This window comes from Cotesia glomerata, linkage group LG3 (genome assembly GCF_020080835.1).
Source record: "Cotesia glomerata isolate CgM1 linkage group LG3, MPM_Cglom_v2.3, whole genome shotgun sequence".
Classification (NCBI taxonomy): domain Eukaryota; kingdom Metazoa; phylum Arthropoda; class Insecta; order Hymenoptera; family Braconidae; genus Cotesia; species Cotesia glomerata.
The window spans coordinates 17,134,852-17,162,810 of NC_058160.1; the positions used below are offsets into that span (position 1 = coordinate 17,134,852).

Below are 27,959 nucleotides of genomic sequence, written 5' to 3' on the forward strand. Positions count from 1 at the left end.
CTTCTTCTTCTTCTTCTTCTTTTTTTTCCCTGTTTTTCTTCTTCTTCTACTTCGTCATTACTTTTTTCTTCTACTTTTTTCTTGCTGTTCTTTTCCATTTTTCTTTCAATTTTTGACCTTTTTACATTAGAAATGTACCTTCCCAGGTATGTATATAATTTTTTAAATTCCATGTCTTTTTCGAGTTTCCCTAAAGTTGAAATGTATGGTGAATTTTTAAGGTAATACATATAAAAATCTGAAATAAATGAACAACAATAAATATATCATGAGATACAAACGAGCAGAATCATATGAGTAAGTTCAACCCATCAAAAATAATATTGTCATTATTTTTTTTATTATTACTTTGACTAAAATAATTACTACCATGTAAATAATGATAATTTTTGAAAAAATATCTGTTGTAGTTAAATATTATTTCACCCTCAAAAATAATTTGATACTGAAAAGAAAAATATTAAAGACAGAATAGGCACTATTTGAATAGTTACAAAAATAGACGGTTATACACAAAGCACTGCACGAAATAAAAATGAATAATGATTTGGTCTTGGTAGGAATCAATTCAAGTTTATCAATTAATACGATAAAACGAATAACCAGAATTAAAATAAGGATACATGGAATAATGAAAAGAATATAGATTCAAAATCTGCAAATAAACTTTTAAATGGAGATAATGTAGTAGGAGGATATAGGATCTTAAAAAAGTACCAAGAAGGACATATTATTCCGTGAACTATGAGATATGACAAGAAAAGTCACAAGTCCTAAAGGGATCATGAATCAAATGGCGAACCGGTGTTTACGGGACAATATGTTCAGAGGTCAACTTTCGACGGCTTCAAACGAAACTACTTGGCAATTTTGCAAAGCGATATTAGATAAAAAAAGAAATAACAAATTGTATCAGAACCAACGATGGGGTTTTATTAATACAAAATGATGTTAAAAACGTAATACCAGAAGAGGAACAAATTTATACCCGATGTATTTATAATAGTGTAGTGTTTTATGGTACACTTTATACTAAAGGCAATAAAACAAACAACACAACAGTCTACTTAGATAACAATAAAATTGCTAAGATTCATTGCTTTTATAATCGACATGATCAAGTTTACGTAAAGGTAACAGTAGCTGCAGTAGAAAAATTTGATATTTTTGAACATATATTTGTTATAAAAGAGTGGGAAAATAAATTTACAATTATAGATATAAAAAAATAGTATCAAAAAATGGTATTTATTAGAGTAGAAAATTTATCTTTTGATTTCTATGACTGACTATGTATGTCTACAACTCAATAGTTTTGAGGTTCAATAAAAATAAGATTATACCTATGTAACAATGACAATTCAATCTTTTGTATCCCTATAACGACACCTTCATTACCATTCTATTTATCAAACTAATAACAATTAAATGATTATGATCACTCTGGGATCGAAAATATTAAAAGAAATTTATAAAATTTAAAATTACCCAAACGAGCTTTCAATGTTATTCAGTATTATTTAAGATGATTTGGAAGTTGGAATCATTTCAAATAATATTAAATCCTCTGGAAAACCAGAAATTATAATATTATTTTATCATTCAATATTATTCAAAATGATTCGAACGTTTAAATTATGCTAAATAATTTTATATCATCTGAAGAACCAGAAATTTCTATATTATTTTATCATTCAATATTATTCAAAATGATTTGGAAGTTGAAATCATTTCGAATAATATTAAATCATCTGATGAACCAGAATTTTCAATATTATTTTATCATTCAATATTATTTAAAATGATTCGAACGTTTAAATTATGCTAAATAATTTTATATCATCTGAAAACCAGAAATTTCTATATTATTTTATCATTCAAAATTATTCAAAATGATTTGGAAGTTGAAATCATTTCAAATAATTTTAAATCATCTGAAGAACCAGAATTTTCAATATTATTTTATCATTCAATATTATTCAAAATGATTTGGAAGTTGAAATCATTTCAAATAATTTTAAATCATCTGAGAACCAGAATTTTCAATATTATTTTATCATTCAATATTATTCAAAATGATTTGGAAGTTGAAATCATTTCAAATAATTTTAAATCATCTAGAAAACCAGAAATTATAATATTATTTTATCATTCAATATTATTCAAAATGATTTGGAAGTTGAAATCATTTCAAATCATTTTAAATCATAAAATAATATTACATTTTTTTATTATTTGATATGATATAAAATGATTCGTTGTAAAATTTATGCTTGAAAGTCAAATCATCCTGACAATTTGGGATGATTTGAAATGATTAAACCCGCGTCTTTTCGAATCATTCCAAATGAGATTTCTTAATCAGGGTGGTGGAATGACCCATACATATTAACAGTGAGAGTCGTCAACAAATCAACGGCAGTAAAATAAAAAATAGCTAAAAGGTGAAACACAACAATGGCAGCACAGTTCAACTTATATTGTATCCAACGCTCCAAAAACGAATTTGGTGAGAAAAAAAAAATTTATAATCTTCCTGTATTATAATATCATTTTGATCTTTGGCGTCTTGGATTTATTTTTATAAAGCTTGTAAAGTTAATTTTAACTCAATTTAAAATTCATTCATATGATTAATGATAGTTTGGAGCTTAAACATGATACAAAATTGTATTTTGCAACGAAATAGCACAAAAATTAATGTTAAAAATAAATTTGGTTGTCTCAATGATCACAAGGATATTGATTGTCAATTCCGTAAAATATGTAGAAATTATATTTAAAATAATAGTATCAAAAAAGATATCCAGTGAGAACAAATAGTTTTCGAGTATGATACGAGATATTATGAAGATTAATAATCTGAAGCTAAGAATAACATTTCAGAGAAAATGATTTTCTTGAGTGAAGAGAATAAAATTTTGAGCCTAGAAATTAGTCATTCTTCAAAAAAAAAAAAAAATTTTATTTCTTTGCCTTAGTCGTATATGTCACAAATATTTTAGGTAGAAATCCCAGAAATGTTCAATCAACAAGACTATTTCAGTCTCAAACAAATAACCATTCAAAAAGTTCGATCTCATAAGATAATTATTAATTTCCGTAGGTACTTACAAACAAAATAATTAAATCGGTATCTGCAGGCGTTTCAAAAATTGAAGATTTTCACGCTAAGAGTTGGGCTTTGCGTTCTGAAATAAATGAATTAAACGGCAAATGTTTAATTCAAGCCGAAATAATAAAATCATTGAAAGATTCCATTGACGATTTGGAGAAAAATAATGGCTTAAATAATTTAGTAGATGACTTGCAACAACAAGTAATGACTGCAAAATCTAATGTCTGCGAGATGATGAAGTCGCATCCTAGTGAAAAACTACCGAGTTTCGACCTACCGGCTCCAGACCCGAAAACAAACGAGGTAACTACTTAACGATATAAATACGATTGTAAAGGTTAAGCTTTCAATATCTATGACATTTTTTGAAAATATTCGAATAATCCGACTTTATTTACAGATAAAAGTACTACCAAATTTAAAAGTTAGTGCTAGTGATTTCGCCAAAGCCATATGCCAGGAAGAAATTTCAAAAAGAGCCAAATTGCTAAGTAAGAATGAAGTGGCCTGATAAGGGTATAAGATTGCAGTAGGGATTTGATAAAAACGCTCCAGTTGTAAAAATCCTAATAAGTGATCAGGAAGTCACAGAAGTGCAAGGTAAGTCTTTGAATTTTTTGTCACAAATCTAAACCAAGATTATCATTGAAATTAATAAATATAATATTTATTCTCATTTTTACAGATTTATGTTTGAAATGTGAAAAAATCAATGTATTGAAAGAAGGTGCAAGAGATACCCCAAACTGGTCGACATGCAATCGTGGATTAGCGAGACTCTTAGTGACGAACGTTATCGAGCGTCAAAAAAAGTCAAATTAAAGGAACCAAAAATTCAAAAAAAAATAACATCAAACGGCTAAATGAAAATAAAGAGAATGATAGTTCCGAAACTGAAATTAAAAAAAAAAATTATTATAACTAAAAGCAACCCAGCGAGAGCTGTAATGTGTAATTATTCTTTTATATAGTATAATATATTTTATTACATAGAGTATTCTTTCCCGCTTCACAGCATTATTTATATTTATAAAAATGCTTACCGTAAGATGGACGGTGTGGCTTAATGTATGTAGAATAAGCGAAAAGAAATTTAGTATAGACCGGATAGCTCAAATGGTAGAGTAGCCGACATGTCTTCGGAAGGTTCTGGGTTCGAATCCCAGTCCGAGCTATCTAATAATTTTTTCTCGCATATTCTATAAACTCACATTAAGATGATCCTCTCCACATTCTTTTCTCAATCCTTTCCTACCAATATCCTGTTACGTGAATGTGGAACGCTTCACGTAATAATTAACGTAACTCCTATTCTTTCCCGCTTCACAGCATTATTTATATTTGTAAAAATTATATTTGTATAAATATAAATAATGCTGGCTAACTCAAGCTACGTGAAAGCGTTCCAACCGTGAAGCTATGTGTAGAAAAGGAAAATGTGAGAGTTAATGGATCATGCTATGCGGCAATTAGCTGGCACAGACTGGCCTTCATGCTCTACTGACTAAGCATGCTTCGATAAACCTCACAACCATCTTGATATGCAAACTGTAACTGCGATAACAAAAATAATGTTGTTGAATATTTACGTAATATTTTATAACTGTTGAACAAATAGAAAATAAAAATTAATCTTTAACTTACTTACTATTTGTTTGCTGATGTTTTAATTTCTTTGACGTACTAGTATAATTTTCCACTTCTATAAGAATTAATGATCAACTTTAAACCTTATAAAACGGATGATTTTTCAAATTCTTAGAAGAAATAAATTATTTTGATTCACTTTTTTTATATTTCGAGAAAAATTTTCAAAAATTAAATGATGAAAAATTATTTAGAAGAAAGCGATAAATTTATATTTGATGTAATAAATTTAAAAATAAAAAATTTTCTCTTTATAAAATTTAACTCGATTTATAAAATTATGGGAATAACATCTTCACACTACAAATATGTAAATAAATTTACATGAATATCGTTAAAAAACGTATAAAATAATTTTTTCGGCGAACATCCGAATGAAAACACTCGCACTTCAATTTTTTGTAATTTTCAATGCAAACTTGCTAGCGGATGTTTTCTTTTTTTGAAGTACTAGCACAATTTTCCACTTCTTAAAAAATTGATAACCAATCTAAATCCTTACGAAACAAAAGATTTTCAAAATTTTTGAATGAAATAAATTGTTATTGCACTTTATTAATGATTCAAATAAAATTGTCTTAAAATTTATTTAAAAAAAAAAATATTCTGAAGAAAGTGACACATTTACATTTGATTTAATTTATTTAAAAATTAAAAATTTTATTCTCATAAAATTTAATTAGATTTATATAAGTATGGGAATAATATTGTTTCACCACAAATGTGTAAAAAAAAACGTTCACAACAAATTATAAAACATTTAAGTTAAACATTTTTGATTTCAAGTTGCTTTTTTCCAAATTTTTATGCATTTATTTTTTACTGCAGTACAGTAAGAAAATATCTATGTGTCATGCCTATGATTTTTGAATGTTCAAATATTCTTTAAAGAATGATTTCTTTCTTCGAGTTGATACCTCTCATTTCTGTAATTTAATTTTTTAATTTCCATCCAATATTTAGAAAAAGCTAGTTTAATTAAAATGCGTCCTCAATCTTACGGGTCTGACTTAGTTTTAAAAAATAATAAACATTCATGTAGCGACATCTCTTTAATTTTCAAGTTAAAATTTTGCAGTCGCCCTGATAGCCAGCGCTTTCTCAGTAAGTGTTGACTTCCAGCAATTACGGTTAATTTATACATCAAGTTGGCGGTAATTCTTCACTCAACAACAGTTGTAAGCAAATTGACGGAAATCTACGGCCGCAACTTGAATACAAGTTAACAATCAAACTTGTAGTTAAATTTCCTTTCAACTTTACTACAATTTGACGGAAATACTTGTACAGTAAGTTTTGACGTCTATTTGCAGAGTAAGTTATAGGTAACTAATAGGTAATCGCTCGCTTTGCCAACTCTTTCCGTCAAGTTTGCTTCAAATTGCGGACGTAGATTGACAGTAAGTTATAGGTAAGGTGGCTATCAGGGCGGTAGATGCCTATTCCACTTTTCTGCGGTTTAATCTAACACATACTATACATTTCCCCGTAAAAATTTATTCTTTACTATTTTTCTTTATTTATTCTTATTAATCATATTAATTGTTCATTAAATTATAACAAATCTTTCCTAAATCCCCTAAAAATAATTCTTATATTGATAATGTACATCTAAATCGACATTTTTTCATCTAGCGCTGTTTATCTCACGTTCTGGACTGACGTCGTTTTTTTCGAAAAAACGACCCCGTTTCCGCGTTCAGAGCGACGGGTCGTTTTTGGCATCGCGCTTCTCCACTAGGATATTCTCCTGAAAACTATAATTGTTTGACATACGAAGCTCTTATAGTGAGCCGTTAATAAATATACATTCAATTTTTAGCCCATTCAAATTTAATTTGACATAACTTGAGAATTTATTCAAATTTTCATGTACCGGTAGATGTTAATTAATGGTTTAATATGAATGATACATTTATTCTGACCTGTACAATACGTAAAACTGTTTAACATATTTATACATCTAGCGATTAATGGAGAGGCTAGAATACATCCATCGTTTGAGAAAAGAACAATATTTATGTTTTAGAAATCAAAATCATCATTTCTTGCCATGTACGACTGAAAGTATTTAATTTATATACAGTCGAGTCTCGTTATGAGTCCATTGGTTTTCTTTTTTTTTTTAACCAGACTCGCGTTGATATGAGACAATCACTTATAGGACTCATAACAAGACTCGCTGCTAGTCAAAATGAAAACTAGGTATTTATATCTTTTAACAGTTAAATTTTATTATAACAATTTATTTTGGTATGTTTCAGTTGTTTCTTCATCAGTCATAAAGATTGTATTTATAATTATAAAAAAATTTGGATTAAACTCCAATACTAAATATATTGCTCTCAACTTGTACGATAAATGTATGAAAAATCAATTTCAAGAAATTTATAAAGAGAATAGAAATGATAAAAATTTTATTCAGTGGAAACATTTGCGCAACAAAATAATAAATCTTTCTAAAATAAGATTAATATCTTGCATTCAACTGGCAAGTAAACTAGATTCTCACAGCAATTTTTTGAGGTTATCACAGGCATGTTTGATCAAAATAAACTAATTAAAATTATATTTAGTTTATATTTTTCTATATAAAATGTTTTACAGGGAGTGACTGCTTTGAAACTGATAGATTTCTTGAAGAACCAACAACACGAATATTTTTTTGAAACTCTTCTCTTTTCTGAATTTTCAGTTTGTAAGGTTATATCTTTTCAAATGCTTATTACTCCTTTAGATTGTATTGAAGTCTTAATGTCAATATTAAATTTTCAAAACATATCAGAATTACGCTCCATTGCATTGGATATTCTTGATTTAGTGTTAATTCAGGTAATTTATTAATAATAGATTTTTTTAAATTATCAGTATGAATTTTGTTACGTTTAAAAATTGATTTAATTTAATTTACACAGGGTCAACAATTACTTTCAAAATTACAATCCTTTAAATTTTGTTCAATACCAAAAAGTAAATCGGAACGACTTCATGGAACGAATTCTATGACATTGGAATTAGATCTACTTTGTTTAAGTTCTTCAATTATTGTCTGTGCGCTATCATATTTAAATATTGAACAGGCTATGTCTCTTCATATAGTTCAAAAATTATCATCATTAATATATATAAATTCTGAAAAAATTATTTTAATAGCTTATATTATTCGTTCAATAGTTCATTCTTGTTAATTTATTTTTGTTTTCTATCTTATGAATAATGATTATCAATAAAGATTTAAATCGAGTTTCTTCAATACATACGTATGTTCAACAGAATTTGTATACATATATAAATATCTTTGAAAAATATTAGAGCATGCTCTATTAAATGCATTTAAATGATTTTCCATTATATTATGTCAATAAAAAAGGAGAGACATTTCTAGTATTGTGATATTTTAGAGTCAAATCGATCTTGGTAAAATATTTTTTTTAATACATATTCATTATATAAAATATATTTCCTGTTGTACTAATGTGACTACCGAGAAGTACGGATTTTGTAGCCCATCCATACTAGAATGGTGAATTATAAAATGAAAAAATATTTATTTTCTTTTTTATATCAATTTATTATAAATAAGTTACTATTTATCTTACTTTATTGTAGATTAGTTCACAATTTCCATTTGTTAGCAATTGATAGTATTCATAAATTATAAATTTTCATGTTATCATTATAACATAAAAAAAAAATTATAAAAAGACAAATTACTGTCTTATTGTTAATTTATCGAATATTAAGAATTATTATGAAAGAGTCATCCTTACGTCTCTTGAGGAAATTTATTATGGAAACAGTTCATATAATATAGTGGCGATTATAATCATTTTAATTATTTTTACATACAATTTTTGTAACCATTCATAAAAAATTTACAGAATAATAATTAAGAATAAAAAAAAAATAAAAAAAGAAAAGTCATATCGTCAATAGCTTACTTATTTATTTATTTACTAATCAACTTACGCCTATCGGCAATATACATCAAAAGAAAGTATTTAAAATTAAATAACATTAATTAAAGAGAAAAATTAATTAGACATCAGCTTAACTGCAATATCAATGAAAGATTACTCTGTTGACGATTGATTTAAAAATTTCAAGAACTTTGATAAAACATCCATATGACTTTCAAGTAAATATAGCTGACCTAAAATGGTAAATTGATGCTGTCTTTCTTTCTCACAGAAAACATTAAGAATAAAAAATGCATAATAAAATAACTTATTATTAAGATAACTCTTTATGAAATTAATGATTATTAAAGATAAAAATATTTTTCCGATGTAATTTGAACAGAAATAAGACTTCGCTCTTTTTTCACTCACCTTCAAGACAGATTAACATATATTTGACGGAGAAACAATTATTGAGGCGATAAATTGAATAAACTCAAACAATTGAAACTGCTAAATCGTAGACTCTGATGTATGTGTTTTTATAAATATAACATTTTTATACTAATTAATATCAGAACACCCCACACATTTTAGAATACATTTGTACAGTAGAATACATTTTTTGTTAATAACGCTAGTAGTGATTTTAATTGACAAACATTCATAATTATTTTATTTTTAACTTCCCGCTAAGAAAATTGAAAATTTTCAAAAATCGGGAAGTTATTGGTTTTACCCCGTTTTGCAAAAATCGAGTTTTCATCAGATCTCGACGTTTGAAGGTCACAGAAAGCTTCCCTGACTATCCCCGCGAGGGTGTCACTATGTCTGTATGTATGTATGTATTATAACGGGGTTTTGCCTGATCCGGGGATTTACCAAGCCAGGCTTACCGTTTATATTGAAAACTTTGGCTTACTAAAAAAAAAGAATTATTATTAAAAAAAGGGCGCCAGGAGAATGATCTCCAATTAATTACTACTGCGACTTCGGCTAGCTCTTACCTTTTCCTCAGGGCGGCGGGCCATGTTGAAATACTCGTCGTTAAAAAAAATAGAACAGCAAAATAAACGAAATTCATAAAATTACTCGAAATAGATTCAGAAGAATTAAATGAAAAAAAAAATAACAATTTATTTAACAAAATATACGTCAGCGGTCGATATTAATTTTTAACAAAAAAAAAAATTAAAACGTCGTAACTTAAATTTTCGCTTAATTTTAACAAAACTAAATAAATGTCGTTATCTCAACTTCATTTCTTACACTCGCATTCATACATCAGCAATCACACTATGTAATAACAGCATTACAAAAAAAAAATAATCGTAAAGCGTTGAATCCTCGCGTATTATTTTGTTAATCAAAATATTTTACAAAATTACAATGTGGACTCTAAACGCTGGATTCAACACTGAACAAGAACGTCGGCTTACCAAGCAATTGAGCGTCGTCCTCATCGTAACAGCTCTGGAAAGCTTCGTGCAGTCGACTCGATGAATAATTATTTTAGAAAATAAATAGTTCACAACAAGTTACAAATTAATTTTAAATAAACAAAATCGCGACAATACTTCGAAATTAACTTTATGTTGCGATGCGCGCAAAAGCGCGTCCGTATCCGTCGACAGTCCAGCCTCGAATCTCCTTCTTCACAGAGAAGTACCCGCTTCTTCCTTCGTTGAGGTTGGCGGCGCTAGTCTTCATTTCCATTGGAATTGATCCCCGTTGATAGTTGATCTAGGTCCGTATAACAGTCAACGGACCTCCACGACAATCTTTAGTCACCTCTACTCCTGCAGTACTGACTAACCAACTGTCATCGATGGTGATCGTCATTGGAAAAATGCGGCATTGCAGCGTCGATCATCCTCAGACCCCTCGGGTGTTTACGCCACTCGGTGCCTCGCTCGCTTCGGTACTCGCTTGTTTACATCGTAGCTCTATCCTTGTCACTCTATTTCATTACCTCGTACTCGCTGTGACGTGTTCTATCTTCGTCACTCTTTCAGCGTTTCGTATTTTTACAAACAAATTCAATAAAAATTAGTTAAATTTTCATTCATTCACACATAACATTCACAACGTTGGATTCGAGCTTGGAATATTATAATACCCCAAGTATTGGGCGTCGAATAAAAATCTACCACGTTACAGTATGTGGGTGTGTGTGCGTGTTTTTTTTTTTTTTTTTTTTTTTTATTCAGAGGGGAGAATTCTTTTTGCGGATTCCAGGTATAGCTGTTGCGCCTGGATATATGAAGACTCGACGCAGCGTCATACTAAAATTCGACCCTAACGCCCCTACTCACTAAACCCTAAACCCCTTTTCTTCTTTCCTCTAATCCCTCATGGGAACCACCGTCAGGCATTACTTCGTGGGGGAGGAACTAGCTACTGCTCTTCTTCCTGGTGGCTAAGGTGTTAACTACCTTCCTTCTATCTTCTGATATTTGCTCTTCTTCTTTCGGTGGAACGCAAGTCTTTGAAGACTTCTGTTGCAAACGTGTTGGTAGCGTTCCAGGCAGCTTCTGATGACAACATTGCTTCCACTAGTGAATCTGGTTGCATTCTCTGGTTCAGGATCCTCTCCAACTCTTCACGCTGTGGATCGAAACGAGGACATACAAAGAAGTCGTGCTCCGCATCTTCAGCAACTCCTAGTAGGCAGGACGGGCACTCCGAAGAGTCATCGTGCTTAAAGCGGTGTAGGTACTCTCGAAAACATCCGTGTCCCGACAACATCTGCGTAAGATAGTAATTGACCTCGCCGTGATTCCGCTTAAGCCAAATGCCGATACAAGGTATGAGGCGGTGCGTCCATCTACCCTTGTCTGCAGCATCCCATTGTAGTTGCCATCGGCCTATGCTGTTTTGCCGTTCTTCAATTCTAAGTTCTTCAGGGCTCAGTGCAGTTGACCTTTTTCGTTGGTAAAGGGCTCGTCTTTCGTCTGCTAGAACTCTAAGAGGTAGAGTTCCGGCAATGATGCACACTGCTTCTTCTGATATAGTGCGGAAGGCACTAGCTACTCGTAGGGCACAGTCGATATACTGGTCCAGCTTTTCTCCATGATTCTTGGGTTTCCAGTGCATCAGCCCAAATGGATATTCCGTAAGTGAGCACTGATGTGACTACCGATGACAATAGGAGCCTCCTGCTCTGCATTGGGCCTCCGATGTTAGGCATCAGCCGTGCAAGACTAGCCCTCACTGCTGACGCTTTGGCACTGACGTGTTCCACCTGCTGCTTGAAGTTGAGTCGGGCATCCAGCATCACTCCCAGATAACGGATAAATGGTTGTGATGTGATTTCTTGTTCTCCGACTCTCAACTTGATAGTTTCTACCGTTTTTCTACTGGTGATGAGCACTGCCTCGGTTTTATGTTTGGCTAGTTGTAGGTTCACCATGTCCATTCACAAATTGACTCGTCTGAATGTAATATCAAATGCCATTTCTATCTCTTCGAGGTACTTTGCGACGATCACGACTGCTACGTCATCCGCATATGCTACAAGTTTGACTCCCGTAGGCAATGCTATTCTCAGGAGGCCATCATACATGATGTTCCATAGCAGAGGACCTAAAACTGAGCCCTGTGGCACTCCTCCGGTGATTTCGTACTCTTCCGTACTATTCTTCGTGTCATATTTCAGAACCCTATTCGTAAAGTAGCTCGCTACCATTCTGCGAAGGTATCCTGGTACGTTTTTTTCTTATAGAGCCCTGTGTATGTCCGTTTTTTTTTTTTTTTTTTTTTTTTTTGCTATAGAGGAGGTCAAATACATTTACGTATACCAGGACGAGATGTTTGTCCTGGGTATGTCGGACTCGGAAGTCAATATTATTGACAACAATACCGACTAAATATCCTCCTCTCTCGTTCCCCATAGATGTTACGGGGAAGACTGGATCGGGACCGCGTTAGCATTACTTCAATCCAGTCCGTGTTGCGTCTCACGACGGTTGCTCCTAGTTACTAGTCTCTTTCTGCGATTTTTTCCTTTAAAAGACTCTGCGCATAGGCTGCGACAGCTGACCAGTTATCTTCTTTTTTGATCATGCAGGTTACTAAGCTCTCAGGGGAGAGCGTGGTGCCAATAGTTTCATCAGTACTGCTTTTGTAGTCCTTCCATCGGTCAAACTCAAAAAACGTGTGCTCGACGTTGTCAATTTTGTCTGGGCAGTATTTGCACGTTGGTGTGCTGTGCAGTCCCATCTTAAAAAGATAGGCATTGAACTGCCCATGTCCCGTCAATAGCTGGGTCAAGAAAAAGTCCGTTTCTCCGTATTCCCGAGAAAGCCAGACGTTGATGTTTGGGATCAGGCGTGTCGTCCATCTGCCCGTCTCTCCCGATGTCCATCGGTCCTGCCACTCTTGTTGCGTTTCCGCCTTTATCCTCGTTCTTGCGTCCTTCATGTTTTCGTCACTGTTTTAGCGTTATAGAGTTTCGCACTCTCAAACGCGAGTAGGTCGATGGGTGCAGGCAACCCTGAGAGCGCCTCGCCGCTGCATTGCCGCTATTTTTCGTCGGTAGGTCTTCTGTTTCAATATGCCTGCCCATATTTCTGCTCTATAAAGCAGTACCGAGTGGACTACTTCTAGAAGAACTCTTCTCTTTTTGGTTCTTGGTCCCATAGTATTGGTCATGATTCTTGATAGGCTAGACACCGTCTTGCTGGCTTTCTTGCATGCACTGTCAAGGTGTTCGCGGAAAGATAGTTTCTCGTCTATCATTACCCCTAGATAGCACAGGGCCCTTGTTGACGTCAGTGTTGTTTCTTCCATGTCCACAGCGAATGGTTTTGGGAATCATTTTTGACGTGTCAGAACAACCATCTCGGTTTTATGCTTAGTGAGTTTCAGGTGGTGTTTATCAAGCCAGGTCTCGACGGCGTCAATGGTTTCCCGAACCAGTAATTCGGCCTCTTCTACGCTGTATACTACTATCGTGGCCGCAACGTCGTCTGCAAAGCCCGTTTGCTCTACTTGCTTTGGTAACGAGATTTCAAGAAGCTCGTCGTAATCCGCATTCTATAGATCGGTCCCCATTATTGAGCTTTGCAGTACGCCAGCCGTTATGGCGTATTCTTGTAGGCCTTCCGTAGTTTCCGCTAGATTCTCTGGCTCCGCGTCAAACTTGTGCTCCAGAGCATCTAGAATGTCTCTCCAATTTGCGCTGTTAAATGCGTTTTTGACATCTAGCGTGAGGAGGAGACATACGTTACCAGCTTTGAGGCTACCAGACCATGCTTGTGTTACTGTCTTTATAACTTTCTCGATCGCTCCGACTGTCGAACGACCTTTCCGGAAGTAATGCTGGTTGGTGGCAAAACCTTCAGCACGGTCGATGTCGTTGCGAAGTCTCCCTTGTATGAGCTTCTTGAGCAGTTTCCAGCAATGTCTAGCATACAGAGTGGTCTAAACGACGAAGGTGTTACGGGGGTTGTCTTTCCTTCATCTAAGAGAACCAATCTCTGCCGCTTCCAGACCGCGGGTGTGTGTGTGTGTGTGTGTGTGTGTGTGTGTGTGTGTGTGTGTGTGTGTGTGTGTGTGTGTGTGTGTAAGTATGTAAATCCCCTACAACTTCTGGACGGTTTAACCGATTCCATCGTGGTTGGTGCCATTCGAAAGGGTTTGTCCAAACTTAGATTTTATATACAATTTGGACCGATTCGGTAAGATAGATTTCGAAAAATATAAAAAAAACTGAAAAAAAAAAATTTTTCAAAAGTGGTTTTTTTGGAATAACTTTCAAACGGCTTTATCAATCAACTCCAAAAACTAATTAGCTCTTAATCTTAGAAAACCACGTCAATCGCCGCTAATCCGGTTAAAATTGGTTGATTCGTTCGAGAGATATCGTGCAGGAAAAAAAACCCAAAAAAGGGTTTTTTCGGAATTACTCCGAAATTTCTAGTTTGATCAATTTAAACATAGATTCTTCATGAGGTTTAAAAAACTGCGTCGAATGCCGCCAACAACGTGAAAATCGATTCATTCATTCAAAAGTTATTGCGGTTCGAAAACTCAAAAAATAATGTTTTATCAAACTTCTATCACTTAAAGAGCTCAAAAGTATAGAAAAGTTATCTCTTTGAGCTCGGAGAGCTCAACACAACATATAAATTGTATTTTTGAGCTCGAAGAGCTCAAAAACGTCATAAATGCAATTTCAAGCGCCCAGGTATGGAACTAGCGGGAAGTTGCAGGGATGGCCTTCAGGGTCAACCGTTTTCCTAATTCTTTGAAATTTAATTTGTATCATTCTGAAATGCTGATAATCGTAGGCGAACATTTTGGGAAAATACAGAACATTTGCGTAAGGTTCTCATTATTCACACACACACACACATACCGACATAGACATTTTTGCTACCCTTGACCACCTATTTTTAGCCTCCATGACCAAACTCCCCTATGATACATTATGCGAAAGTTATGGCTACTATTACGCCATGCATTAACGCCGTTGGTCTGTAGTGAATAGTTCTGGCTACAATAACGCTGATTTCATTTTTAAGAAAAAAATAAATTGTATTATTGACTTTTCAAATCAAGTGGAAAAAAAAGTTCATTCCTGATAGCTGTCACAAAAACAAAAACCGAAAAATTGTGAAGATCAGAAAAGTACTTCGCAAGCTCGCCACTGAACAGATGACTTAGAACGTTCATGCGTGGCTTAAGGCTAAACTTTATAAACATATATATTAGGGTGCATTTTTTTGCGAGTATTTTTTTTGCTCCTATCTCGAAATTTTGTGGAAAATACCTAAAAAAAAAATCACTAAAAATTTTAGCCCTTAATATTAATATTAAGTGCTCGACCAAGGCGTGTAAAGATTTTCCGTTTAAAATGCTCGTAAACTGTGAATTTTTAATTGTTGAAGAGTAGACGACTTTCATCAGAAGAAGAAATTACATTTATTTATTGACTTAATTTTTATGTACATTCTTTCTCAATCAATACTTTTTGCACATGCAATATTGTTTACCCTCCTTAGATTTCCTATACGATCATTATTTCCAGAGTTATTGATTATCAAAGTCAAAAAGATTTTTTTTGCTTTGATTGACGATAACTTCGCAACAAATCAACGTACAGGCTTTTTAATTACGTCAAATTAAAGGGTATTAAATATTCTAAAAGTGCTTTGTAAAGAAACAATGAAAAAAATTTTTTTGAAGCCTGTAGACCTTTTTTTAGATGAGAAAAAATTTGGAAAAATTTTTTTTCGGTAGTTTTCTTAGGATTTCTCCAGACCTGGACATGACAAAAAATTTTCATGGTCATGACTGAATACTAAACACTTAGAGCTACAATTTGCTTTTTTTTTCCGTACGACCATTGTCCTCGGAGTTACAGCTCGTTGAAAATCACCCTAAAATTTGGAATTTCTTTCATATCCCTTAATTTTTGTGACTAGTGTAGTATAATTTAGTGTATGGATTTTACAGGAAACGTTTACAAAAAACCTGCGCATGATATAGTTGAAAATAATTCCACTTCCTCTCTTCATATACTTATTTACATTATGTACAACTTATAGATTACGATAAGCGAATGCACCTAGTTGAAATATTAATTTTACAATATTTAATATCATTGTTGGATCTATTAATAATGTTAAGTTGCTGTTCGACTTTTAGTTGATTTGTAACTTTATGTTTGAGCCATGGATTCTGGTTTGTAGTTTTTCCTACTTCTTTAAGGATTTCGTTATGATTAAGAGTATTGAAGAATTTAATTGTATGCTCTTGTATGATATTTTTAATGTATGCTCTTGTTGATATTTTAATATTTGATATTTGATATTTTAATTGTATGCTCTTGTTGATATTTGTAATTTTTCATGCATTAGTTTAGAGGACGTTCCGCAGGGAAGATTTAATATCATTCGTAGGTATTGATTTTGTACTAGCTGTTACTCGCCCGCTCCACTGGGCGCTTTATATGATTGAATTTTTAGATCTAGACTTGAAATTTAATTAGAGTATTGTTTTGACTTGCACAGATTCCCAATCTATCGAAGTGGCATGCACCTTTTATCCATGTAATTATTCTGCCTAATATTCATTGTAACTTTCAAAGTGCAATCGTTATAACATTCCCGTGTCTGACAAAAATGAATAATAATTGATATGAAAAAAAAAAATTTGTAATGAGCATTGAAGTCATTGAAGTCATTGAAAGTCCCCACTACTGTCCCCGTAAAATAAAGCGGGGCATAACAATAGGAAAGTTCAAGAGCCGGAGTTGGAGGCCCGGGAAAAAATGATCAGATCTGATCAGATATGAACAGGCATGAGTGTTCAGGTCTGATCAGATATGAAAAATGACCGGGTCTGATCAGACCTGGCCAGGCATGTTCATGTCTGATCAGATCTGTTCATGCCTGACTCGATCAGGTCCATAAAAAAAAAAAACAAGATTCGTGCCGACGGGGATTCGAACCATGTACGTTGCGCTCTTCAGACTGATACTTTACCTATTGACCCAATGACTTATCTTAATTCTAGAGTACCTTTCAAACTACTTTAAGTAATTTAAATTTTATACATGACTTATCCTTATAGTTAACGGAGTTCTATACTTAATTTATTAATTATTAATAACAAATTATACACAGTAAAAAATTTCGCGTCATAGCATCACAAAATTTTTTGTTACAAATTTTTATGTTAAATATTTAACACTTTTTTGTGTTGATTTAACAGAATAAATGTTAAATTTACACATAAAAGTGTTAAATATTTAACACAAAAATTTTTGACGCAATGATGCAAAATTTTTTACTGTGCATATTAGAGTGATTTATTTGGGACGGCTATGTATTTTTTTCGCTCCATTAACATATGGTTCTATGTGAAGTAAATAAAAAAATTTCCTCAAGGTTCATTCCGTAATTATAATTTTATTGTTTTCTTTTAAAATTGAAGTTTTTTTTTAATTAAAACGTATAGGAAATGGAGAATTATTTGTGTGTTCTACAATTTAACAGCCTTTGACACTACTGCTATGGACCAAGGCGTAGCTTAAGATAATAACAGACACCTTGAAAGGACTTATCGATATCAACTGATATATTTTGGTATTTTCACGCTATCAAACTCAAACTTTTACTAAATAATCTCATTTTTCGCGTATTCAATGGAACACAGTAAAAAATTTTATGTCATTGCGTCAAAATTCATCGTTAAAAATCATCGTTTTGGCATGGAAAATTAAAAAGTTCATGCTTATATAAGCCGAAATTTTTGATGAAAGTCGTACATTTAAAATTTATAAGGGGATAGAAACTGATACGTCATACGGAACAAATTAATTTTAAAAATAGAACTGCAGTCTATAGTTCGATAAAATTTTTCTTCCAGACTTAAAATATCATTTAAGAGGGTAAATCATGCATGAACAGTTCTTGTCAGCTGATATATGGAGTTTTAATCCTTTTCTATTAGGCTAGAACAGACATGATCGGACATGGAAAGGTCTGAGCGTATTTAACGCTTCAGACATGAACAGGCATGGACAGGTCTGAGCATATTTAATGCTTCAGACATGAGCAGGCATGAACAGGCTTGATCAGATCTGATCAGGTCTGAGCGTATTTAATGCTTCAGACATGAAGACATGAGCAGGCATGAACAGGCTTGATCAGGTCTGAGCGTATTTAATGCTTCAGACATGAACAGACATGAGCAGGCATGAACAGGCATGAACAGACATGGACAGGTCTGATCAGGCCTAATTTCAGGCCTGGTCATACATGAACAGGGCTGATCAGGTCGGATTTCAGGCCTGATCAGATATGAACAGGTCTGATAAGTCCTGATCATTTTTTCCCGGGGGGTTATAAAGGAGCCGATAGGAGGGACATCCAGGCTTTTTTTTCCCTTCTGGAAGCCAGTGGCCTTTTGCCTTTGTGAATCAGTGACCTTGTTGAGATCAGTTTAAGTCAATAGAGTGCAAATTTGGACGTCGAGAATAAAGAGCAACTGCAGAGGAAGTTATTGGGGCATTTTTGGAATTGGACAACCCTGCCGCACCCTGGTTCGAGACGACAAGACGCCAAGCAGCTAAGCCCACCAAGTTGGACCGGAGTATCAGTCGTCGTTGGATAAAACAATAATTGAGTCTCCAGGTATTTTCGATTATTGTAGACCAGATTTGATTATTGATTTAATTAAGAGGCTGAAATAATTAAATTTAATTTCTCGAGCGGTCATTTTTATATTAGCGAGTTCGTACTTTAGTATTTATTGTCAAGGTCAATTAGTTAGTTTTATCGCTTAACTTTTATATTGAAAATTAAATTTAATTGATTAATTGTTAATTTATTGGTAGAGAATTTATTACTAATTTATTATAGGCCTGTTGGCTATAATAAATTAATTTTAGTTAAGAATTTTCAAGACAAAATTTGAATAAGAAATGAAAATGCGTAATTAAGTTAGTGAAGGTCATTCTATAATGTTCTATGGTTGTAAATTTTGTCGAGACGCTTTAGAATTACAGTGGTTGGATTTAAGAAATTGTGTTAAATTAAATTTAGGCCGTTAGGCTAAATTTGATTAATTTAGTTAATTTAGCGAATGTATTTATTGAGAAATTTAGTGAATTTAGAAAATGATTACTGAACTTGTTAAGAAAATTATGTAGTGAACTTTGTTAAAGATTATTTAGTGGAGATCAAGAAATGAAATAAATCAGTGGGTTTAGTAGAATAAATTGATTGATAACTTTAGTAGAAAATTTGGTTAAGTAAGTTGAAAATGAATTTAGTTAAGAAGATGTATTAATGAATTTAATGAATTAAAATCGAAGGTCGGAATTTTGTGTTAAGTAATTGTTAAGCGTAATTTTGGTAATTCTGGAAAATGCGAAGTTTTGAGATTCAGTTTTATTGATAATTAAGATGTATGAATAAAATAGAGAGTTTTATAGAATTAAGTTAGCGTCGGTGGACGATTTTATATGGAAGTTAGTGATTTATGATATTATATGGTAGTCCGTCAGGTTGACGAGGTAATTATGGTATTCTATGGTATTCCGTCAGGTAGACGAGGTTGTTTATGTGAAATTAGTTCAGATAATTCAATAATTAAGAAGTTTTTATTTGGTAAATTATGTTGTTAGTTATTCCGTCAGTTGGACGAGGGTTTAAGAAATTAAGAATCTAGATGCGTAATGGTCTATGATCGAATTAGGAAATTAAAGGTAGATGCGTAATGGTTTAAAATTGAGTTAAGAAATTAAGAAGATAGATGCGTAATGATCTATGTTTAAAAGAATTTAATGATATTTAGTTGTAAGTTTTGGCAAGTGCCTGCGTAGGTGAGAGGTTCTCACAATTAAGTGATTGTTAGGTTAATTTTAAGGGCAGCCTTTCTCAACTTCTCACGACTCGATCTTTCCGTCTCTTGCTCCCCGGTTTCTAGGACACCGAGTATAAAATCCCAGTGGCGCCTTTTTCAAAGAGGAAAGGGGTGACCAATTGGACAGGGCTAACCACCCCGTTACATTGGCGCCCAACAATTTAACAACCCTTGAGAAGTTTGGGAAGGGTTAAAAATTTGCTAAGAAAAATTTGATTTGAAGAAAAATAAGTTAGTTGAAAAATTCGGACACAGAGAATGGGAAATTAGAAAATTTTTGTCGTAAATAAGAAATAAGTAGTTGGAAAAATTTTATAGGAAAGAAATTAGAAAATTTTAGTTGAGAATAAAATAGAATAGAAAGACCGAATATAAGTGAGGGATTAAGAAAAGATATATTGGTAAAAGTGAAAACTGAAAATAAAGTTAGAGATTAAAGTTCTTGAAATAAATTTTGTCTACAAGTAATGAGTTATTTAGCTAAATATTTTAAGTGGACTAAAGTAAAATAATTTAATCTCTTTATAAGTCTCTTTAAAAATTAATTTTAGTAAAATTTTAGTTTCAAGGTAGAAATTTTATCTCTACTCAAAATAATTTGGGGATTATTTTCAAATACAAAATTTTACCTAGAGTTATTATAAAATATACTTAAATTAATTTTTGATAATAAGTAGTCTTTCACAATTTTATTAATCCCTATTATTATATTCATTAGATTGAAAAGAGACATCAGATAAGAATGACTTATTCAAACATGGCAAACACACAGTTAGATGGGCGTAGAATGTCTGCAGGCCATGTGCAAGGCCGGATTAATTCCATTGCTAACCCGGGCTCGACAGACATATTTTTATCAATACCAACGTTGTCAACAGCTACAAACACGACGTCAACAGTCATAACTACGATGAGTAGCAGAGTTTTTGATAGCAGAGTTGGCCAGTGTTCCTTACAGGCCGAGAATGAGTTGCTCCGACCGGGTACTCAGGCTGGAGGAGCTGTCCATAATGGAAACGAATACTCTGAGCCTGCCATAGATAAACGTCTGGAGGGAATTAATATATCTCCGGACATGCGGAGAGTCTCCGATCATTTAGACCAAACAACTGAAGCAACGTGTCAATGGATTTCAGAACTAAGAGCAATAAACGCGGAAACCTCTGCCACTATCAATCGACTGTTACAAATATTAGGAGAGATGGTTCATTCTCAACGAGATTTTATGAACAGGCTCGACAGTCGTGATAATTTTACCTGGTTGCACTCTCCGGTAGATTGGAATGCAACTGATTTTCAATTACGTGGTTCAACCGTTGCCCCTTCAGGTCAAGGTTTGGCAGGGGGGGGGGAGGAGTAGTTGCACCGTCTTTTTCAAGAAATCAACTGGAGAATAGCAGGGGCAGGACTGATTCTGACCAAACGATCCCTCTATCAGAAAGGGTCAACTACCTGCAAGAGCAATTACAACAGCTCCAACTGTTCCAGAGCCAACAAGCAGGTGCACAAAGCGAGTTTGCGTTCCATAGCCAAGACAACTGTGGACGAAGGTTAGGTCACGACTCTCAAGGCCAAAACATAAGACCGGGGATGACTCCACCTCCATTCCAAAGTCCATACCAAAATTTGAACAGAGGCACCAGGTACTTTATGCACGAAAGAAGGCGCAAAGATATTTTATCAAGTCTGAAGCTTGGTAACCTGATCTTTCCACAAGATGGAATGTCTGTCGAAGAATTTCTGCATGTGGTCGAGAGCAGAGCACACCGTGAAGGCTGGACAGAGGACGAAGTCCTGGGTTCCATGGGGTACATACTCCGAGGAACACCAGCACGCTGGTTTGATAACAACTACCAGTGCTGGGGTTCTTATACTCAATTCAAGATGGAATTCCGCAAGGCTTTTGGTAGTGCAACGACAGATTACCAAATAATTCACGATATTGGTAAACTGAGGATGAAACCCGGGGAAAATTTCACGGAGTTTGTGTTAAAGGTTCAGCAAAAATATTTGACCATGATGAGTCCTCCATCCATAGAGGATCAAGTGACAAATATTAGAAACTATCTAACTGATGAACTGCGAACTCTGGTTTTCTCTAGACCGGTATACTCATATGAAGACCTTTTGAACGCTCTGCATGAAGCCTCGAGGTACATTGAAGAAGCTGGACAGTCTTGTTAGACTCAGGAAACAGTAAAGCCCCAGGAGAATACAAAGGTTGGGGTGATTAGGCCTACAGTCGAAAAAGGGAGCTGCCAGGAAGAAGAGTTGGAATTATCAGGCTACAGAACTCCAACTACATCGTACGATAATAAGTATGGGGTTCAGGTGAGAACAAACCAGAACCATTATCGGCAGCCTTGTAGATTTCAGACTCCAAGAATTCCCAGGCCGTGTTACAACTGTGGTGTTCCTGGATACTCCTTTGTGGGTTGCGAAAACCCTAGACAAGATGTCTGTAACAATAGTCTCAAAATTGGTCACACTCGACAAAACTGTCCGCTATTGACAAACGATAACCGCAGGAAAAGCTCTTTGGATAGTGCAAACTCTAGTGAGCAGTGTAATGATCCCAGAACTGAAAATGAACGGAAAACCCACTTACACCTGTCCCGAGTTCCCCGTCGGTTCAGTTCGTTCAAGGAGCAGCAATGGGGTCTAGTAAGGGTTCGATAAATGTTAAGACATCTGGCTGCTCATAGCTAAGACAGGCTTTTAAGCTACCTTGCTCTGATTCAGGCCCATCAACATCATCTGCGGCATAGTCTATGGACACAGTTAACTTCAATCAACGCATCTCTTTGGTCAGAGGATCAACCAGCAATTATAAAACAGGGCAGTAGGCTATTCGATGATCCTAGTTGTACTATAATTAACACTGATAGTAAGACTTATACTAATTGTACTTTATTTTCTTTAGCAGGGAATCAGGAGAGCAATGAACCTGTAATTTTGATGGAAGATGAACTGGACCTAGGTTTTGAAGTTGAGAATGACAAGACCCGTCTGTGGTCCCAGAACACAGGCTCTGGAGGCTGGTCCTCGAATCAAGAGGCCCCTAATAACACACTGGAAACGTCATCTAGGGCAGCTTTCATTCCTAGAATGCTCTAGAGTGAATCTTGGTCAACGAAGGTCGACTCCAAGCTAGCTGAAAGAAAGGTTTTCATCTCAGGAACAGGTCCAAGGCCTCCAATAGTTACGGCTAAGATCCCTGGGTCCTTTTACGGCGACGTAAGTAGGAATTTCGATGTAATTCCGAAAAAACATTTCTTTTGGTTTTTTTTCGACAACGATAACTCACGAATGAATCATCCGATTTTGACCGGGCTGGCGGCGATCGACGTAGTTTTTTTATGTTAAGCCGTTTAAAAGTAATTTAAAAAAAAACTACATTTGAAAAAAATTTTTTTGTAGTTTTTGTGAGATTTCTCAAAATCTACTGGTTTGAATCAGTCCAAATTGTATTCAAAATCTAAGTTTGGTAAAGCCCTTTCGAATAGCATCAACCGCGATGAAATCGGTCGAGCTGTTCAAAAGTTATGAGAGGTTTACATACGGCCACACACACACACACACACACACACACACACACACACACACACACACACACACACACACACACACACACACACGGAGGGTAGCGTTGTTCGCGTCCGTAGGTTCTGCTTTTACACCCTACACGTGCTCTCCGGGTAGTGCCAAATGAACAACACCAAACAACGATATGGAAATGTCAGAAGATTTTCAAACATCGTTTACAGTACAGAGGATGGATACCTCAGTGCCGGCGAGGGAAGGCGTGCAAACGGGCCTAAACTCGTCGTTATCAAGCGACCGTTTGAACAGTGGAGTAGACCCCATGGCTCTGCTGTCTAGCAATGCTAGCAAGGTTACAGGGCGTACGAAATCAGCCTAGATGGCAGAAAACGGACAACTGAGCAACATTCCTTCAAAAAGTGGAGGACCTTTTGCTCCTGCCACTAATCAAACCCACCGAGGAAGAATGAACTCTCTACCGACCGTCACCGGCGAACAGTCACCAATGGAGAGGCTCGGCAACAAGATTGATGAGTTAGCCGAGTTCATAAAAGACAAAAAGAATCTCCACCATGAGATCAGAAAATTGGTTTCGTCTATTAGTACGGCATATAGGCTGGCCAACAAATCACCAACGAAGTCGGCGTCAACGACTCATACATCTCCAAGTCTGAACAAAAAATCACAGCCACCTCTGACCACTCCTAAGAAATTACCACAGCAAGGAGATGGCAACAAGAAGAGGCCGCTGTCCACGCCCAGCCCTTCCTCAGATATTGACAAGCCAGCACAGAAAAAGACAGCCCGGGATGATACCTGGACCAAAGTGACTCGGCAAAACAAGAAAAAGAAAGAACAGGAGCCAGTGACTCGAGCTGCTACAGCCCAAGACCAGCCAAACAGCGGTGGCTCCAAGAAACCAAGGAGGAAGAAGACAAGAACTAAAGCTGTCCTAGTCCAACCAGCTGAAGGGCGAACATACGCCGATCTCCTGAAGGAAATCAAGGCCAAGGTAAGCCCTGTCGAGGCGGGCGTAGACATAAGGTCTATTAAAAAGACAAAACACGGAGGCGTTCTCCTTGAAATGGCTCGAAAGACCGAAGACAGCAAGGCATTCACCGATGCAGTAAGGGCAGCCACTGCAAACATCGGCACAGTCAAGACGCTAACACCAACAACAACGATCAAGATCCTCGACTTAGATGAAATCTCTACCGAGAGCGAAGTCCGTGAAGCACTCAAACGTGAATTCACTGACAACCTGGAGGTCAAACGGGTAAATTTGACAAAACCCACACCACGACGTAATCGGGCAGCCTTCTGCGAACTAGACGAGCCCAGTGCGATTAAGGCCCTTGACAAGGCCCGTATACGGATCGGTTTGGTGAACTGTCGTATACGCCCAGTAGTAAAAGTAACACGTTGTTTTAAATATTTTGAACACCAAACACGTCAGTGTGCGGGACCAGACAGAAGCAGGTGCTGCTACAAATGTGGCGGAGAAAACCACAAGGCCGTAAACTGCACGGAATAGTTAAAATGCTTCCTTTGTGCTTCGGACAAAGATGCCCAGGATAGTCTATGCCATATTTCTGGCACTGGAGCGTGTAAGGCATTCCGCAAAGCACTTGCAGAAGCCACGAAAGGTCAGAAATGACACGCATACTACAAGGCAACCTGAATAGGTGCGCCTTGGCGCAAAACCTGCTGCGCCAGCGTGTTTTCGAAGATAAAATTGACGTCTGATTTATCTGCGAGCAATATCTGAACATCGAAGGTAAAACATGGTTCGCAGATGAAACGGGCACGGCAGCAATTTGGATTGTGAACACAAAGAACGTTACCGTCAACAACAGCGGAGGTGGAGCAGGTTTTGTCTGGATTCAAACCCCCACAACCTACTTCATGAGCGTCTATCTCTCACCTAACGAAGGGATTAGTGTGTTCCGACAGAAACTCGCAAATATAGAAGATGCGGTCACTAAGTTCGACGGCGAAGTTATCGTAGCCGGAGACTTCAACTTTAAATCGGCTGAGTGGGGCGCTGCTTTCTCCGACACCAGAGGAAACGAGGTCGCTGACGTCGTGGCTAGACTCGACCTCATAGTGCTGAACACCGGGAGCACCACGACCTTTAGAAGACCAGGGTACCAAGAATCCATCCTCGACATCTCATTGGCGACTCCAAGGACTGCCAACATGATTGAAGACTGGACAGTATCCGAAGAATACAGTGGCAGTGATCACCAGTTTGTGACATTCAGCGTTGGATTGGCATTTGCTCCGGTTTCACAACGCGACGTTTCTAAGCGGAAGTGGAATGCCAAAAGGCTTGATCCAGAGGCATTGCAAGCTTCACTCGCACGAAGCTGGTCTGTCCTTCAGAACAACCCGACACCGGATACCTGCAGTGAGACGGAAAAGGCAGTGCTAAACACGATGAAGGAAATCACTGCCGCATGTGACGCCTCTATGCCGCGGCTGAAAAACCAGAGCTTCCACAGGCCAGCGTACTGGTGGTCAACAGACATAGCAAAACTTCGCAAAATATGGCATCAGCTACGTCGCCGAGCAACGAGAGCTACGAAACGCTCCCCAAGCCAGGACTTGTATTCAAAAGAGTACAAGCAGGCCAAAAAGACGATAAACCGAGCCATTAAAGCAAGTAAAGCGAAACTGTGGAAAGAGATCTGCAACGATCTCGACAATGACCTCTGGGGTAAAGCCTACCAAATTGTCGCCAAACGACTTGGAAAGGCTTCACCAGAGGCGCCGAAGTCTCCTGCCTTGATGGAGAGCATTGTAACGGAGCTTTTCCCCAAACACCCACCGCGGGAGAAGAAACACTAAGAACAGCGAAGTAACACCCTTCACAACTAAGGAATTACAAGACGCGGCCAAGTCACTCAAAACAGGAAAGGCACCTGGACCTGATGGCATCCCGGCATCGGTGATCAAAACTGTAGCCCTGGAATACCCAGACATACTCCTGAACACCTACAACGCATGCTTGGCAACTGGCACGTTTCCCGTGGTCTGGAAACGGCAGAGATTGGTTCTCTTAGACAAAGGTAAGGGAACCCCCATAACACCTTCGTCGTTTAGACCACTCTGTATGCTGGACATTGCTAGAAAACTGCTCGAGAAGCTCATACAAGGGAGACTTCGCAACGACATAGACCGTGCTGGAGGTTTTGCCGCAAACCAACACGGCTTCCGGAAAGGACGTTCAACAGTCAGCGCGATCCAGAAAGTCGTAGCGACAGCGAGAGAAGCATGGACTGGTAGCCTCAAAGCCCGCAAGGTGTGTCTTGTCCTCACGCTAGACATTAGAAATGCCTTTAACAGCGCAAATTGGAGAGATATTTGAGACGCCCTGGAGCACAGATTTGACGTGGAGCCGGAGAATCCGGCACTAGTCGACAACTACCTTGACGAGAGAAAGCTGATAGCAGAAACCACGGAAGGTCCCCAAGAATACGCCATAACGGCTGACGTGCCGCAAGGTTCAATAATGGAGCCCGATCTATGGAACGCGGACTACGACGAGCTTCTGGAAATCCCGTTGCCAAAGCAAGTGGAGCTAACGGGCTTTGCAGACGACGTCGCGGCCACGATAATAGTAGACAGCGTAGAGGAGGCCGAACTACTCGTTCGGGAAACCATTGATGCTGTCGAGACTTGGCTCGATAAACACCACCTGAAACTCGCAAAACACATAACCGAGATGGTCCTTCTGACTCGCCAAAAATGGTTCCCAAAACCATTTGCTGTGGACATGGGAGGAATAACGCTAACGTCAACAAGGGCCCTGCGCTATCTGGGGGTAATGATAGATGAGAAACTATCTTTCCGTGAACACCTCGATAGTGCATGCCAGAAAGCCAGCAAGACGGTGTCGAGCCTAGCAAGAATTATGACGAATACTACGGGACCAAGAACCAAAAAGAGGAGAGTCCTTCTGGAAGCAGTCCATTCGGTACTGCTTTATGGAGCGGAAATATGGGCAGATATATTAAAGCAGAAAACCTATCGGCGGAAAATGGCAGCAGTGCAGCGGCGAGGCGCTCTCAGAGTTGCCTGCGCCTACCGCACGGTTTCCGAAGCGGCTGTATTGGTCATTGCGGGAGCTGCGCCCATCGACCTATTAGCGTTCGAGAGAGCATGACTCTACGACGCTAAAATCGGTGGCGAAAACATGAAGGAGGCAAGAACGAGGATAAAAACGGAAACGCAGCAAGAGTGGCAGGACCGATGGACGTCGGGAGAGACAGGCAGATGGACAGCGCGACTGATCCCAAACATCAACGTCTGGCTTTCTCGGAAGCACGGGGGCACAGACTTCTTTCTGACCCAGCTACTGACGGGACATG

At 36.5% G+C, this 27,959-nt stretch overlaps 2 protein-coding genes and 1 long non-coding RNA gene across 3 annotated transcripts; all 3 read left to right on the plus strand.

Moving 5' to 3' along the window:
- Positions 1-2,941: 2,941 nt before the first annotated feature.
- On the plus strand, positions 2,942-3,967 carry LOC123260720. The gene is made up of 3 exons (XR_006508497.1): positions 2,942-3,421; positions 3,519-3,718; positions 3,804-3,967. It is a non-coding gene; the product is annotated as an uncharacterized LOC123260720 (long non-coding RNA).
- A 2,598-nt stretch (positions 3,968-6,565) lies between these two features.
- LOC123261505 (cyclin N-terminal domain-containing protein 1-like) lies at positions 6,566-8,073 on the plus strand. Its single transcript, XM_044723116.1, has 4 exons — positions 6,566-6,820; positions 7,030-7,301; positions 7,373-7,597; positions 7,681-8,073. The coding sequence occupies exons 1-4, from the start codon at positions 6,739-6,741 to the stop codon at positions 7,951-7,953; spliced, it is 852 nt and encodes a 283-aa protein (XP_044579051.1). The 5' UTR covers positions 6,566-6,738; the 3' UTR covers positions 7,954-8,073.
- Positions 8,074-18,531: 10,458 nt separating this feature from the next.
- On the plus strand, positions 18,532-22,741 carry LOC123261506. Its single transcript, XM_044723117.1, has 2 exons — positions 18,532-18,809; positions 20,762-22,741. Exon 2 carries the CDS (start codon positions 21,634-21,636, stop codon positions 22,225-22,227), a length of 594 nt encoding a protein of 197 aa, XP_044579052.1. The 5' UTR covers positions 18,532-18,809; positions 20,762-21,633; the 3' UTR covers positions 22,228-22,741.
- The last annotated feature ends 5,218 nt before the right edge of the window (positions 22,742-27,959 follow it).

Excerpts from the sequence above, each read along its gene's own strand:
- LOC123261505 (XM_044723116.1), top strand. The coding sequence starts at position 6,739 with ATGGAGAGGCTAGAATACATCCATCGTTTGAGAAAAGAACAATATTTA. Across the intron at positions 7,302-7,372 it reads ATTTTTTGAGGTTATCACAG|GGAGTGACTGCTTTGAAACT; the intron begins GCATGTTTGATC and ends AATGTTTTACAG. Across the intron at positions 7,598-7,680 it reads TTGATTTAGTGTTAATTCAG|GGTCAACAATTACTTTCAAA; the intron begins GTAATTTATTAA and ends TAATTTACACAG.
- LOC123261506 (XM_044723117.1), top strand. The coding sequence starts at position 21,634 with ATGACTCCACCTCCATTCCAAAGTCCATACCAAAATTTGAACAGAGGC.